The 18,049-nt window shown below is 29.9% G+C and overlaps 1 protein-coding gene across 1 annotated transcript; it reads left to right on the forward strand.

Moving 5' to 3' along the window:
• The first annotated feature begins 1,801 nt into the window (after nucleotides 1-1,801).
• Nucleotides 1,802-9,457, forward strand: LOC124925653 (probable E3 ubiquitin-protein ligase ARI8). The gene is made up of 15 exons (XM_047465722.1): nucleotides 1,802-1,942; nucleotides 2,029-2,153; nucleotides 2,266-2,371; nucleotides 2,442-2,559; nucleotides 2,665-2,837; nucleotides 5,408-5,512; nucleotides 5,614-5,702; nucleotides 5,795-5,902; nucleotides 6,000-6,084; nucleotides 6,175-6,261; nucleotides 6,375-6,422; nucleotides 8,623-8,694; nucleotides 8,911-9,010; nucleotides 9,103-9,235; nucleotides 9,320-9,457. The coding sequence occupies exons 1-15, from the start codon at nucleotides 1,802-1,804 to the stop codon at nucleotides 9,438-9,440; spliced, it is 1,611 nt and encodes a 536-aa protein (XP_047321678.1). The 3' UTR covers nucleotides 9,441-9,457.
• Nucleotides 9,458-18,049: the final 8,592 nt, after the last annotated feature.

Raw genomic sequence — 18,049 nt, forward strand, 5'->3', positions numbered from 1 at the left:
AAAATTAAAATAATATGGTCAAAATATGTTTATATATTTATAAATAATAAAGGAATGTTAATTTAAAACACAATTAAAAAAATGTTTTAAAAATAATGAATGGCTGAATTTTCATATTGAGAATCCTATTAGGGCTCAATTGAGATTTTAAACCTCTTGTTTAAGTCTCATAATTTAGAGATTATGTTAAAGTTATATAAAACAAGATTTTATCTTAACAGTTTAAATATTGTTAACTTATTATTTATATAAACATTTATAAATAATTAAATAAAATATTAATATTCCTTAATTTAACTACTAAATTTTAGGGAATTAAAATGTTTTAACTACTTAATTTTAGAAAATTTGTAGTCAATATTTTTTTGCGGAAATTCGGTAATTAAAGTAGTGATATTGATATTTTAGTTATTTATAAATATTACGTAAGGATAATTAATGACATTTGAAATCGTTAAGACCAAACATCATTTTGTATAATTTTAATAATAAAAAGTTTCACACTTTGAAATTTAAATTTACACCAAATAAAGAGTCCAAATTGAACTGTTAAACCAATAATTAATAAAAAAAAATAAAATGTGAATTATGTTTCCCACTTGAACTAATTTCATATAACGATTTTTATTCTTTTCATTCTTTTACTAAAAGTTCATTTATCATATTTTTAACTATCCAAATCACTCAATTCATTTGTTAATATATTGAAATATTTTTATTTTATTTATATAACATCTAAGTTTTAAATAGAAAAAATATTATAATAATTGAACCAGCTAAAAAATAATTAAATTTTATTTAACAAAAAATATTTATTTTTCCCAAAAAAAAGTAATTCTAAATAACTTAAAAAATCTCTTACTCATAACACCCGTTACCCAACCAATAATCACAAATTACTTGACCCAAATATGAAAAATAATTTGAAATAGTAAGGCAGTTTGATTTGGAATTATTTAATTAATGAAGATTTTTTTTAGACAAGGAAAAAATGTTGTTTATGTTAAAAAAAATAATTATTTTAATAAAAGTAAATATTATTATAAATATTAAATAAAATAGAATAAATATGATTTGAAAAAATTAATAAAAAAATAAATTTTAAAAATAATTATTACAAAATAACTAGAGTACCAATATTTTTCAAAGGTTAAAAATAACTTTCTTAAGGTAAAAAAAGTTATTTTATAAGATTTACAAAATCTTATATTTAAATAATAATAAAAAAAATTAAGTAAATATATTGGTCCCACCACCAGCATGAATTTCATTAATGAATGTGATAATCTTTACCTATTTGAATACAAATAAATACAATTATAATATTAAATAAAATATAATAAATGTGATTTGAAAAAAAATAATAAAAAAAGATTAATTACAAAATAAGTAGAGTACCAATATTTTTCAAAGGGAAAAAAATAACTTTTGTTAGGTAAAAAGATTATTTAATAAGATTACCAAAATCTTATATTTAAAATAAATAAATAAATAAAACAATTAAGTAAATATATGGGTCCCACCAGCAACATGAATTTGATAATCTTTACTATTTTCGAGTCTTGTTTGTTTGGGCTTATTCATATCAACCATTTCAATCAAACTCACATTGTTTAAATCAAATCTCAGATAATCCAAATCAAACAAGTCTTAGACTACTAAAAATTGAGTCAGCATGAGATATGAGAAATGAAGAATCATTTTTCATATATCCCTTGTCTACAATTTCTTCTACCTCCCAAAACATTGAAGAAGCTATACTAGACAAATTTAGGGTTTTGATATTGATTGTTCTTTACAAATGGATTCCAATGACGATACCCATCATCATGATCAGTCACTTGATTCCTTTGGCGGCGACTCCGCTGAGCAGAACAACTTCGACCACCTCTATGACGATTTGATTGACAAATATATGACCCTGTCTCTTAGGCAGGAAGAGGTGAATTATATTGTGGTGATTGATCTGAAAACAGATCAAATGGTTTTCAAATAATTAATTCAAACTAATTACTCAATTTGTTTCAGAAAAATTATAATGTCATAGAAGAGGCAGATATTCGAATTCGTCAAGAGGAGGATATCACAACTCTCGCTACTATTCTTTCGATACCAAGAGCAGCTGCAAGTATCTTACTTCAATATTATCACTGGTAAAATGTTCAACGTTGATCCATTGCCTTATTTGAAAACTCTGTTTTCATTCTTCTAAAACTTTTAGTTGCATGCACAAGGATTTAATAAATATTTATTTGAACTGCCCAGGAGTGCCACCAATGTACATGACGCATGGTTTACTGATGAAAATAGTGTTCGCAAGGCTGTGGGCTTATTAGAAGAGCCAATTGTTGAATACCCAAATACTAATAAAGTAAGTTATGCATTATTTATGATCATTTTGTAACTTACAAATGTGTTATGAATGTTGGATATTTTGACAGGTAACTTGTGATATCTGTTTTGAGATCGAGTTACCCTTTGCGACAATTTCGTTCAACTTTTTGTGGTCACCTTTTTTGTCGTACTTGTTGGAAAGGTTTGTTTTGATGTCTATACAAAGTATTGAATACGTAGACATTAATTGCGACATTAAACTGGGGCGCAACTAAATTTATTAGAAGAAAATCTTAATATGTTCTATCTTTACATTTGATTGTTTTATAGCTTACATCAAGGTTTCTATTGGTGATGGTGCTGGGTGCTTGATGTTGAGATGCCCCTATCCAACTTGTATAGCTGTTGTTGATCAAGATATGATAAACTCTTTGGCATTAAAAAAAGATAAAAAGAAGTATGCTCAATTCCTTGTCAGATCCTATGTTGAAGAGAACCCTAAGGTACTATTTTTTTTTCTTTTTTGTATGTTGTGAATAAGTATTTTCAATTGAAAAGTATTTGTAGAATTTTGATGAGAAGGAGATTTATTCATATAAATGATAACAGTTTATTAAAAATATAGATTTTGAACTTAGTTTATTACATAGTTAATTAGTAGATTTTGAACTTAGTTTCAAAAAGATATTAAGGTCAACTACTCATAAACCACCACAATGCTAGATTTGTGGGTTGATATCAAATAAAAACATTAAGTAAATAATAGTTCGCAAACATCCCATCGCTAAAATAAATTCTCTAAGTTCAGGAAACTATTAGATGAACTCGTGATTTTGGAACCATTGTCTAGTTACGACTATGATCTAAGAACCCCATCTTGTTGTAAGACGACAAAACTAGTTTTCGGTTAGGTTACGTAAATAAACTAGCAATGTTTCTTATGGATCTAAAGCATATACTATGTTAGTAAGCATCAAAAGACAATGAAAAATATTATTTTATTAACATAACAAGAAAAAAAAGAATTCATTTTGTTCAATATTCTTTTTCTTTCAAACAAATTAAGGCTAACAAATCTCCCCATTGACTTAAACTCTTCCAAATACTTCCTAGATTCTTTAATCAATGCCCATATGTTTTATCTTATATATCTCTCTGATCTAGAGTTGCCTTATGACAAGTTAACTATTTTTAATATTAAACAAGTCCAAAGAATGTTGGAAACTTACTATAAGAAACCAACTTGGTGAACATATTAATATATTTGTTAAATGTTCCTACTTTCTTCACATCTATCATCTTTTCACAAATTTCCTAAATACACTAGTCAATGTCAGATAACCTAGATACATTACTCAATGCCAATATAATTGAGATGCATTAATATCATATGACTCAGATGCATTAGTCAATACCAGATTGATGAGATGCATTAGTCAATGTCGAGTTGGTCGAGATGTATTAGTCAATGTTAGATGACTCACATTAATTAGTCAATGCTAGATGACTCAAAACTTTTCAAGAAACTGGGAGTATAATATTTATCTATATGTGGTGTCATTTATCTCATCTCCATCAATTTCAGAATGTTGTAGTCATTTAGTTCATCTTCTTGACTAATTCAATTAAATTCCACAACCACGGCTCGATGTCCTTTTTTTTGTCCACGATATTATCCATCTTTCATCTGAGTAATTTGTGAACTGCTAATTCCTCCAAATAGTAGGCTACATAACTCACCTGGTCATCATTTTCCACGTGATGATTATCAAAGAATCTCGTAACCTTGGTTATCTAATCCCAGAGATTACTACTGCCAAAATGAGCAAATTTCATATTGAGTTGTCTTGTTATAGACCCACACTGAGTTCGATTAGACTGTCCCGAGAAACTTTCTTATAAAGGTTGTCAACAAAATTTCAGAAAAGTTAAGTCTTTGTCCACTTGAATATTGTTTCTTGATTTTTTTGCACTATTTTAACCGATATATGCGTTCTTGGACCTTCTTGTCATTTGTAATGAGAAAATTAATTCGATCTTTGATTTAACAAGAGTTATATTGTTTTGTTCAGATTCACCATGTTCTTACAGATTTAGCTAAGATTTGAAGTTTGTCTCAACTACTCATTTTCAATTGTCTTGAATCTTTGAGATATTTCATAAACATCTTTCCTCAAATCACGGTGCTTTTTTTAAGTGTGTTCAATTGATTTAGAATTTTATCTGCACCCTTCTTTAAACTTATTAATCTTCAAATCATCATTAGAAAGAAATGGTAATCGTGACTCACTCTAATGGAATGTTTTTGGAACTAGCATAGTGGTTTAATATCATTATAATACGAGGAATACATCACAAACATTATGATACTCTGAGGACTATAATCATAGTTTAAAACTGTGAGGACGCAATACAACGGAGAACGGCGGCGAGCACAGCAACAACGCTGGTTCGCGGAGCCTTGAAGGCTGGTCGTCGACAGGATGTGACAGGTAATCGGGAGGGTTGAAAGCCCTTCTAATAGCATCAATAGGCAGCAAGGAAGAAGATAGTTGAATTTAAGGTTCACTTTGGTTTCTGCAGTTGATAGTAGAAAAAACCCAGAACAAAAGACTATATTTTTAGTCTATTGTAGCCCTCCCTCCATCAATGGCTACAACAACCATTGTCTAGGAACCAGCTGAAGACGATTGAATAGAAACCCCTAAAATGACACCTAAAGCTCAGATACCATGTAGAATTTTGAAGAGAAGGGGACTTTCTTCATGTATTTTTTTATTCTTAGAAGCCTATCTCAAGTGATCATTCTCACTCAAGGCAAATATATGGGAAAGAGAGGAGGATCCACGAACCATAGAGAGGATTATGTTAATGACTACACATAATGTCTCTTGGAAAGACAAATATGTGCATTGTAATTGAAATATGCTCACAATCACAATTTATAGAATAGTTAGCATGCAAAGTTTATTTGTATATCCAAAGTAATTAGTCATTGTGATTCTGGTTTCTCAATCATACCCTTTTCTTGTTGATTTTTACTCTGATTCTTTACAAATCAATTCGTTTGCAGATAAAATGGTGTCCTGCTCCAGGCTGTAAGTATGCTGTAGAATTCGTTATTGGTAGTGAAAGCTATGATGTTACATGCCTTTGTTCACATAGATTCTGTTGGAATGTAAGTGGTGGCTTGTTGCTAATTAATAGTGTAAGATGCATGATTTCTAGATCCCATCTCTTGTGGTTACCCAGTTGTTTTTTTATGTCCTTAAATTGCAGTGCACAGAAGAATCCCACCCTTCTGTAGACTGCAGCACTGTTGCAAATTGGTTTTCAAACGTTAATTATTATTTTAACAGTGTAAACTGGTAAGATTTTTATATTTTCTTGGTGCTGCTGGTTATCTTTTGTTGTTTATCTTGAGTTTGTTAAAACGTTTATGTCATTTTATTACCAACAGGATAACTCGAAATACCAAACCATGTCCCAAGTGTAAGGTCCCAATAGAGAAAAGTGTTGGGTGTATGCGCATAATGTGTAGGCCACCTTGCAACTTTATTTTTTGCTGGTATAGATTTCTTATCTCTATAGACATGTCCATCGTTGGATAAAGCACCATTTTAGGGATAATCTTGATATTTTTCTGTATTTTGTTCTTTATGCAGGACGTGTCTTGGGAAATGGTCAGACCATGAGAATGACCACGACATTGCTTGTAACAGCTATAAGAGAGACAAACAAAGAGTAAATGTATGCGATTTAATATCTATCTCATTCTGATTTAAATGTATATTTTTGAATATATTAATGATTCTGATGTTTACCTCTGCAACCTAATAGCATGATGACACAGTGATGAAGCAGACACATGATAACTCATTGGAGAGGTATACACATTACCATGATCGCTGGGCAGTAAATGCAATGGTATAACTTTTGAGTTTAAGTTGTGGTATCACACTGACATTTAAGCGATTATTATTATGTTTCACCTTTTGTCAACTTCATGACATATGTCTAAAAGATTTTAATGATGGCAGTCGAGGAGGAAGGCTCTCGTTGATCTACATGAGTTGCACACTGTGAATGTAAGTCCACTTGAGCTGCTTATTCACGAGTTTATTTGTTATCATGGCTGATTTCAAGGCAGCTGTTCTTAATGTATCAAAATTTAATGTGGGATGTTGCTTAGGCCAACATTATATTTTTTTGGTTTCCCATAATTTCACGTTTGGTTTTGATGTTATTTCAATGATGATATAACCACGACATATATAGTGTAAATGTTTAATCTTCTGCCTCCTCCTTTTATTAATAAGTAGCTGCAGTTTGATAGGGGTTACAAGAATCTCTCATATATGTTTTATTATATATGTTTTTATATTAGTGTAGCCCTAAACTAGAAAGGTAACTATTATCCTACTTATTTTGGAAAGATAAAAAACTAGAAAGGTAACTACTGTTATAATACACTGGAAGGATAAATACTGTTATTAATTTGCCGGCCACGTGTCGTTGTGTGATTGACCCTTCGGAACCTAGTCTCCATTCCTTACCAATACTCCCTCCTTCCAAAACCCTCGATGTTGAGTGTTGAAGAAAACACCATCTTCCTCTTTGAAAGACAATTCGGAAAATACCTTTCATTTATGTGCATCGTGTGGGGAAATAGTATACCTTTCATTTATGTGCATCGTGTGGGGAAATAGTAAGATGAATCAGTCGAAATATCTAGTTAATCTCCAATAGTACAAGATGGAAAAATCGACTTCCAAACAATGGAGCTTCTTCAGCCATTTGCTCGAAAGATGTATTGCTCCTCTGCACACTTTAGCACAAAAGAACTAGGTTGCTCTTCTGATGGCTTCCTATGTGAATTGTCGAGAACTCTTGAACATGCTGCAATGTTCAAAGAAAGATCATCAGAAATCTTGTCAACAAATGTAGTGACTCCAACAATTTAGCACAAAAAGAACTAGGTTGCTCTTCTGATGGCTTCCCGTGTGAATTGGCAAGAACTCTTGAAGATGTTGCAATGTTCAAAGAAAGATCATCAGAATTATTGTCAACAAATTTTGTGAACTCCAATGGACATCTCAATAATAGGACTTGGAATAGGGTATTTGGTACCTTTTAAGTGCTTGTATTATGGAATAATTCGAGAATCTAGAGCCAACAATTCATTTGATTCAACACACGCATCTTCATCTAGGGCTTTTCTTCTGCCATCGTTTCAAGATTGGTTCTTAATTACGTGGAAATAGAAATTTAGGTTAATCCCATTAACTCTTGAAAAGTCTCCGGAGCTCTTGAGTCTTGACAAGTACCACAACTTAACTTATTTACTATTATCAATATTGGCTATTCACCTTTTATGTATTTATATGGATGTTTATCCTATCAATATCAAAGACATGAGAAAATAATTCCACAAACACTCCCCTTCCTATCTTCATGATATCAGAGTAGTGTTATTGTTCTTGAGAAAAATCATACGTCCTTCTATGCCTCCGTTAATAGTTGGAGTGGCATAAGTAGTGGGTTCCAATAGTTTCATCTCCACAAAACAAATTCATCTAACATATTTCTTTCTATTGGTTCTTTCCAAACCAAACAGATCAAACATGCCCTCTTCCTTGTTGCTTTTGTTCACAACATCTCGGCCAAATAAATCCAATTGCCTTCGTATTTTCAACATTTGGTCCAAGTTGGAAAATGAGAATCAGGTTGCCTCTTTTGAAGAGCAAACTTCTCGCACCAAGTTGGTCCTCATTAAGAACCTCCTCGCCACAATCCCAACATTCACTATGTCACTCTTCCCTATCCCTACATTGGTGGCCAGCAGAATGTACACATTCATTAAGAATTTCCATTGGGCAGCTCGAACTCTTATAAAATCACTCACTTGGTGAGATGGGACTCAACGAAGTTTGACGTTGTTGACGGCGGACTCGGAATTAATGACTTCTCATTTTTCAACACTTGCGTAAGGATTGTCTCAAAGGATTAATGTTACGCGCGTTCGCCTCAATCCGAAAAATTAAGCTTGTATGGGATGAAATTTTTTTAATCTTATTGGCATTTAAAATTCTTATGTTGTTTTCTTTTTTATTGTTTTGTTTTTTCTCTTCCCTTGCGTAACGTTTGAACACATCTTTCAATTTTTTTAATAGAAGTAGATATTTAAAAAAGTACTATTAATTTGCTGGCCTTGTGTTGTCGTGTGAATACCTTTCATGACCTTTGTATCATTGATTATATAATTGAATATCCTTTTCTGCAAAACAGCTTCAAAAGCTTATAGTAAAACAATCACAACCTGAGGCCCATCTGAAGTTCATCATAGATGCCTGGCAACAGGTACATTTCTTGCTCTATCATCTTTCTTTATACAAAGTTTAAAAAAATTAGTGCCCTGGCATAGCTGAGAAACCTTTTCAGGCATTTGTGATTTAAAATGTTATAGTATGAAGCAAAAGTTAAGAGATCATTATGGTTCAATATTTAAATATGTTGATACTAGTTACTCTTAACTCAATCTTCTCCTTTCTTTCCTATCTGTGTTTATGCCGGTAGATAGTTGAATGTAGACGCATTCTTCAGTGGAGTTATATTTATGGATTCTACCTACCATATCGTGAACATGCTAAGAGGCGGTTCTTTGAGTACTTGCAAGGTATGTAGATTGATGACATATAATACAGTTTAACAGCTATACTTGCATTATTGTCTGTTTTATTAACAATCATATGGTATTTTTCTGCGCAGGTGAAGCTGAGTCTTGTCTCGAAAGGCTTCATCATTGTGCTGAACATGATATACAGATTTTTCTTAGAATTGTATGTCCTTCACCTCCACCTAATTTTAATGATTTCCGAGCTAAGCTTGCAGGATTAACAAGGTAACACAAGATAAAAAATTTATTTGTTCTTGTTTCTGTTTTGGCAGCTCCACTCCTCAACCTTATAATTTGATATTTTTACAGCATTACCCGGAATTACTTTGAGAACTTGGTTAAAGCACTTGAGAATAATTTGTCAGAAGTTAATCCTGAAAGTCAAGGGGATTGTAGCAAGAACACAGAAGACAGTGCAGGAGACAACTAGCATAAGAGGTGAAAAAACTTTCGCTTTAAAGAATCGTGAAACTGTCAAGATTCGATGAATCGTTGAACTTCAATTACATTCCAGATGTGCAATCATCGCCATTGTTGAAACTTGGATATTGATTTCTTTTCATATTTAGTTTCAAATTTTCAATACCGAAGACTTGAATATTCCCTTCAAACGTTGGTTATACTTTTTGATGTTTCAAATTTTTGATGCAGAAGACTTGAATATTTCCTTCAAAAGTTCCTTAGCCTTTTGGATTTTGCAATGGTTCAGTCTAAACTCTAGAGGATTAATTTATATTTTGTTTTTTAAAGAAAAGAGAATTTTAATTTTAATTTAAAAAAAAACAGGACTTTACAATGTGAAGGAAACATAAGAGGTGACAAAAAAATCAATCTTTGATTAAGTTTATTTTGGTATCATGTTTGCATTCTCTCTTTATATTTGATTAATTTTAAATGTATTTAGTTTGGTTTATCAGTACTCTTATGACTATCATGCTTGTTGTTTGCATTATATTTTGATTAATTTAACTAGGTTTATTTTGATTAGTGTAGGTTAATTTAGTTTGGTTTATTGCTCAATGTTTAATTAAGGTCTTGTTTTATTTGAATAACCAAATTCAAAAAATGAACTAAAATACTAAAACACAATTTATTTTAAATTATTATTTTTCAAATAACATAGTTTTTTAAAAACTTTTATCCGAACAAGATCTAAAAAAGAAATGACGTTGGATCAACCGCGTCACATGCGGGAATACTTACCATTAAACTACAACGACTTGGTGTTGAGTAATTTTTATCAAGAGATATTCAAATAATTTGATATTCTCTTTTATAACAAAAGTACTTGAGTCTATATGCATAATATTTTGTTAAAAAAATTGAGAATTTGAAATTTATATATAATAACAAAAACAATTCTTTACAATTAAAGAAACAAAAAGGAAATGACAAAATTCAATCTAGCTTATAATATGCATAGAGAATTTGTTCTTAATTCTTTTTTCTTTTTTATCTTGTTTATGTATCATGTGGTTTTATTACTGGTTGATATGGTATTGATTTATTATCCTTAAACAACCTTTGACTAAGTGCATTCAACATTGCCCTCGAGTATTGCCTCGATGCCATCTTCCACTCTACTCTGGTTGTCGTCATAGTTCGAAATTCCTCATAGTTAATCCTTCAATCCTGTGTATTTATTTTTAATCATTTCCCGGCAAGATCATACATAATATAACTTATTTTTACCTTGTCTAGATCCACGTCGAAGATGATATCGCGAATGACATGATCATTTATAGAAGAAACAAGATTGTCTTCTAACAATCCTTGTCTAAGTTCTTCAAATTCAATGTAACCGCTTTCATTCTTGTCAAAACACTTGAAAGCTAACTGAAGTTGTTCTTCATCGTCGCGGTTGTTTATCCTCTTCAAGTGAACAGACATTGTCACGAATTCCTCGCAGTTCAGCATTCCATTCCCATCAATGTCAGCCTATTCGAAAGAACAACAAAAATGTCTCATATTTTTATTTGTATTGACTAATGATTATCACTTACAGCTTCCATTAACATATGAACTTCATTGTCAGGAACATTATGACCAATCATTTGTAAACCATCTTTAAGCTCTTCTAAACATAAATGTCCTTTTTTATCAGTGTCCATCATATGAAACATTTGCTTCAATCCAGCTACTTGTTCATCTGGTAAGTTATCTGGAGAAACAATTGAAGTTATTCAACCCTTCTTCTTCAATTGGGTAATCAAATTTCACTTACACTGAGAGCCAACGCCCAAGCCATTCGACGCTAAACATGAACCGACGGAGCGCCCAATGGTCAAGCCTTCGTCTTCTTCCTCGCAACAAGAGGATAAGAACGATCATTTTTTAAAAAAAATTTAGCTGAACTTATCTTCGTCGTTCATTGACCAAATGTTGAAATTGAAAAATAGAAATGATCATAGTAGTTGTGTTATCATTTTACATACAAGCTTAGGTCGTCTTACTCAACAAAAAGATAAAATTTGGTTAAGCAAGTGGACAACCATTAATGGCTTTTGTCTGAAATCAGATCGACTTAAGCCACTTGCTGGCTTGGGCCTCCTATAAAAGGAACCCCAGTGAAGACTATTAGAAGAAGCCATCAAAAAGGAACCCTCAGTGAAGACTATTAGAACAAGTCATCAATCATTCTCTACATTAATCCGCCAATCCGCCGTTAAAATTTCTTTTAAGCTTTCAAGTTTTTAGAAAATTTTGTTGAGAGATTTTAAGCTCGATTTTAGTTCAACCAAAAACATCAACAAGTGTCTAGGAGTATTCTCCAATTTAATGTAAACAATCATTAATGCTGTGTTAGATATCTTGTCTTGAAATAACATAAAATATATATAAAATGATGTTACAAATAAATTAAATAAATACAATATTACAAAGAACGAAATCACCAGATTGAGATGTTCATTCGAGGCATGTATTAGACACATTTCCGTTAAAACAGTTTCATCGTCTCCCATTTGTGCTGGAGCTTATCGTAGATGACTGTCTCTCAGAGTACAACGAATCCAATAGTGATTCTGCACTGAAATCACTACTCGTCGAACTTGACCAGCGTACCTGAACTATCATCGGGTTTCAACAGAAATATTGAGCACAATCACAAAACAAGAAGATGACTTTTGAAATTCTAGAGTGAGAAAATATAAGATAATTTAGTGATGCAAAATGAATAATGAATGAGTATATATTGCTGAAAATTAAATTTTCAAATAAAACCATCCAAACGTTTATTAGCAATAAATATTGCTCATTCATTTGTTAATTAATCCATAACTAATTAACATCGGTCTATACGTTGATTTGCAAATATGCAATATTAGACATTCAATGCTAGCTAAATGAAGAGTCCATCCATTAGCCAATAGGCCAATTAAAGCTAAATGTTTATCCTAACATTATGCTTTAATTTTCTAAATATGCATTAAATATTAATTAAACAATTAATATTTAATTATAATTTGGATTAAATTCACCGTTAATTCACGTTTGAATTTGTGTGAATTTTATTTGATTTTATTTGATTTTATTTATTTACAATCTTATTTCCATTCATTAATGAAATTAACTTAATTCCAACAACCCCCCACGTTAATAGAAATTGAAAGATAAACTTGGTGAAAGGTTCAACCGTTGAATTGTACATAGGATAGGTAGGTGTAACCCTTTAAACCTTTACTCATGAAAGTATATAACTTTACTAGCCAATTAGTAGATTGGATGTCCTTGAATTATTCTGCCATTTGTATAAACGATAACACACTTTCACATAAAATTCTCCCTGATACATCTCAAGCTCTCATGGTTGTGTCCATTTTGGCCATGGAACATGTGTCTGGTTCTGTAAGAGGGTCTAGAATTGAGCCGTGCAATTCTTTCAAAACGGCCACATTTCTCTCTCACATAGGTGATCTCTTTGCTCACAAAGAATCATTAAAAACGATATACTTATCCTCGTCAAAATATATATTGTTTCGTTATAGGATTAATCATCAACAATAATTTTCCAAGTTAGTACAATTAGGTTGTTCCATTGAACCTAGTTTTGGGATCTCCAGTCTGCATAGGTTGGGTTTTCCTTCATACCAACTTATAGTAGGTTGATGTCTTAAAATACTTTCAAACAAACTCTCTATTCAATAATTTTATTAGTGGATCCACAATGTTATCTTTGACTTACATAGTCAAATTTGATAACTCCATTAGAGAATGTAGTCTAATGACATTATGTCTAAGACGTGTATGTCTAGACTTGTCATTGACTCTAAACTTATCTAATTTAAAATTATTATTTTAATAATTAGAAATTTATGATAATCTTGGAATATTTTCTAATAAGAAGCATAGTCATTCATACATGCTTACCATTTAAACATTTTTTATGAAAATATTCAACAATATAATATCGTACAAAAAACACGTAATGAAACAATTTTCATTGTCTTCATGATATATAATTGTCACATTCACTTTATAATAAAAGTAAGATCAATTTTTCATATCATTATTATAAAATTTATTATAAGTCATGTCAAGACTTTATAAATTTTTCTTTCCATTTATTTCATAAAATCATTTTGAAGACATTCGTTCTTCAAATATTTATGAAAGTAATGTCAAAATATGACACGTTTCTTGATTTCAAAATTCTCAAATTTATAATATCAATTTGAGCACCAACTTAGCAAATACAAACAAGACATCTTCTTGTTATTTTATTTCTTTTTGTAAAGTTGCGTAACTTTATTTTTTGTACATAACATATTTCTCTAACAATAAATTATCTTTTATTTATCATAATATACACAATTATTTTTGTTTTATTATCAATAAAATATTTTCCCCCACATTCGTGTTGGTATCATTTTTTTTAAATCACACACATTTATATGATTTAAATTAATGATTTTATAATCAAGAATTTGTCACACAATTCTTTTACAAATTTCTTTTTTTATACTTATCATACAATGAGATAACTATATTATAAATATTTAATTGTATAAAACATAATTTCTATACAAGAGATTAGAAATGTTTATTCATATATAAATCATTCTTTACATAATCTCTACCTAATAAATTATAATATTTAATCAATTAAAATATTTATTTCATTACATTATTTCTATAAAAGAAATTAGTATATTTAATCAAATAAATATTCACCATGTCACATTATTTCTACAAAAAAATCATAATGTTTCAAACATCTTTGGCCGAAGCCGCTTAAACATTTATTTTCGGTTGCACGTTTGCATCCAGTAATATTGGCACGTTTGCCACATTATTCTCAAATCAAACAAGACTTTCCTTGTAATTATTTGATTTCACAATTATCAAATTAAGTAAGTCTTAATGATGCATTGAACAATATATATCAAATATATTATATTAAACCAAAATTAATATATCCATATATATATATATATATATATGATATTGTATATTATTACTTCTTTAATTTTAGTCACCACGACAAAACAACTATAATATATATAGTCAATAACATAGAAACGTAATTAAATAAATAATATGTCATATATTATTAAACAAATATATATACAATTTCATTTATCAAGAAAAATACGTTTAAAAAATACATGATAATTAATTAGAATATTAATTATTATACTTAATTAGAATGTTGACCATTTATCTCTAATCAAATAGAAAACTAACTAATTATATAAATAAATATTCATGTCATCAATTATTCGTTTCTTAATGAATTAGATTACCTTTAACCTTCTATAACAAATCTTTGTCAATCAAAGAACACATAATTTTTGACAAATTTCAAAATTATCTATTAAAATAAAATAGATAGAAAAGAAATCTTTATTTATATATGTATATAAATTTCTATGTGATCATACTTATTATGAATGAACATGAATCATCCTATTATTAGTTAATATGCGTGATTTATATTAATAATCAAATTAAATATAACTACAAATATATTTCATGTTTTAATCGAAGCACTTACATTGCCATGTTTTGAACAATAATCGACGTGAAGTGAGTATGCACTCTCAAAACATATATGAGTAGATTATTCTCAACGAGACTAATTTCCATAGCCGTGTCTCTTTAAGTTCTAACACAAACAACTTATTTAATCTCAATAAATTAAAATGTCTCAAAATATTAATGACAACATTATTTTGACAAATTAAATTATAATGATTTCAACATTCATGATTAATGTCATTTAGACAAATCATATTATATATATATATTATAAAAATCATTATCAACCCATCAATCTCATAATTTTTACATAAGAAAATTATAATGATTTTCACATCAAGACTCATGTCTGATTTCTATAAAGAAATAATTGACTACACCATTCATCTCCAACATCAATGAATAGAGTCATTTTACCGAGTCTGATTTCTACCAAGAAATCATTGACTACCATTCATCTCATAATTTCTACACAAGAAATTGGAATGGTTTCAACATCAATGACTTTAACAAGTCTGATTTCTACAAAGAAATCATTGACTATCCCATTCATCTCATAATTTCTACACAAGAAATTTGAATGATTTCATTATCAATGACGACTAAAGTCATTTTATCTAGTCTGATTTCTATAAAGAAATCATTGACTACCCTCATTCAACTCATAATTTCTACACAAGAAATTGAAATGATTTTTAACATCAATGACCACAGCCATTTTAGCAAATCTGATTTCTATAAGGGTGTGTTTGATGAGGAGGAATTGGAAATGGAATTGGCATTGGAATTCTAATATCAATTCCATGAGAATTGGCATTGAATTACAATTCAATTCCTATGTTTGGAAAAATTATAGAATTGTAATTCAATTCCAATTTCTATGTCTGGGAAAATGATATAATTGTAATTCAATTCTAATTCCTATGTTTGTAAAATAAAATATCGGTTCAAAATATTAACTTTTTAAATATGTTTTCACGTTTTTGGCACGTTTAATACGTTTTTGACATGTTTAACACGTTTTTGACATGTTTAACACATTTTTGACATGTTTAACACATTTTTACACGTTTTTGACACGTTCAAACACGTTTTTGACATTTTAACACATTTTCACACTTAAAACACATTTTCACACGTTTAACATGTTTTTCACGTTTTTGGTATGCATAACACGTTTTTGACATTTTTAATAAGTTTAACATGTTTTTCACACGTTTTAACAAGTTTAACACGTTTTCACGTTTTTGGCACGTTTTTAACATGTTTAATACGTTTTTCACACGTTTAACATGTTTTTCACGTTTTCACACGTTTAACACGTTTTTGACATGTCTAACACGTTTTACACATTTTTGACACGTTTAACACGTTTTTTCACGTTTTGGCATATTTAACACGTTTTTCACACATCTATCATATGTTTTCACGTTTAACACATTTTTCAAACGATAAACATGTTTTTCACGTTTTCACACGTTTTTCATGTTTTTCACACGTTTTAACACATTTTCACGTTTTTCACACGTTTTAACACGTTTTCACACGTTTTTCATGTTTTTCACACGTTTTCACACGTTTTTAACAAGTTTAACATATTTTTCACGTTTTCACGTTTTCACATATTTTCACATGTTTTAACAAGTTTAACATGTTTTTCACGTTTTTTTACGTTTTTCACACACTTTAACAAGTTTAACATGTTTTGGCACGTTTTTAACATGTTTAATACGTTTTTCACACGTTTAACATGTTTTTCATGTTTTTCACACGTTTAACATGTTTTGGCATGTTTAACATGTTTTACACATTTTTGACACGTTTAACACGTTTTGGCACATTTTGGGACCTTTAACACGTTTTTCACACGTGTAACACGTTAAACACGTTTTCACACATTTTTCACATTTAACACGTTTTTCACACGTTTAACATGTTTTTCACGTTTTTGATACGTTAAACACATTTTTGGCATGTCTAGCACGTTTTTCACACGTTTTTCACATTTTTGACACGTTTAACATATTTTTCACGTTTTGGCAAGTTTAACACGTTTTCACACGTTTTAATACGTTTTTCACGCGTTTTTCACGTTTTTCACATGTTCTCACACATCCATCACGTTATTAACACGTTTTTCAAGTTTTTGGCACATTTAACACGTTTTTGACATTTTTAATACGTTAAACATGTTTTCACACGTTTTGATAGGTTTAAAACGTGTTAAACATGTCAAAAACATAAAAATATGTTAAATGTATCAAAAATGTGTTAAACGTGCCAAATAAGTGAACAACTTGTTAAAGTGCCAAAACGTGAAAAACGTGTTAAAAACGTGTTAAATGTGTTAAAAATGTGTCAAACGTTTTAAAAACATAAAAAACATGTGAAACGTGTCAACAACGTGTTAAACGTGTGTAATGTGTTAAAAACGTTTTAAATGTGTTAAAAACATTTTAAACATGTTCAAAAAAATGAAAACGTGTCAAAAATGTGTTAAAAACGTGAAAATCATGTTAAACGTGTCAAGAACGTGTTAAACGTGTCAAGGACGTGAAAAACATGTTAAACATGTCAAAGACATGAAAAATGTGTTAAGTGTGTCAAAAACATGTTAAACATGTCAAAAACGTGTAAAACGTGCCAAAAACGAGTTAAACGTGTTAAAAACGTAAAAATCATGTTAAACGTATCAAAAATGTGTTAAATGTGTCAAGGACGTGAAAAACGTGTTAAATGTGTCAAAAACGTGTTAAACATGTCAAGGACGTGAAAAACGTGTTAAGTATGTCAAAACGTGTTAAACGTGTTAAAAACATGTTAAACGTGCCAAAAACGTGTTAAACGTGTCAAAAACATGTTAAAATGTGAAAATCATGTTAAACATGTTAAACGTGTCAAGGACGTGAAAAACGTGTTAAACGTGTCAAAAACGTGTTAAACGTGTCAAGGACGTGAAAAACGTGTTAAATGTGTCAAAACGTGTTAAACGTGTCAAAAACGTGTTAAACGTGCCAAAAACGTGTTAAACATGTCAAAAACGTGTTAAACGTGTTAAAA

This window comes from Impatiens glandulifera, chromosome 1, assembly GCF_907164915.1.
Source record: "Impatiens glandulifera chromosome 1, dImpGla2.1, whole genome shotgun sequence".
Taxonomy (NCBI): Eukaryota; Viridiplantae; Streptophyta; class Magnoliopsida; order Ericales; family Balsaminaceae; genus Impatiens; species Impatiens glandulifera.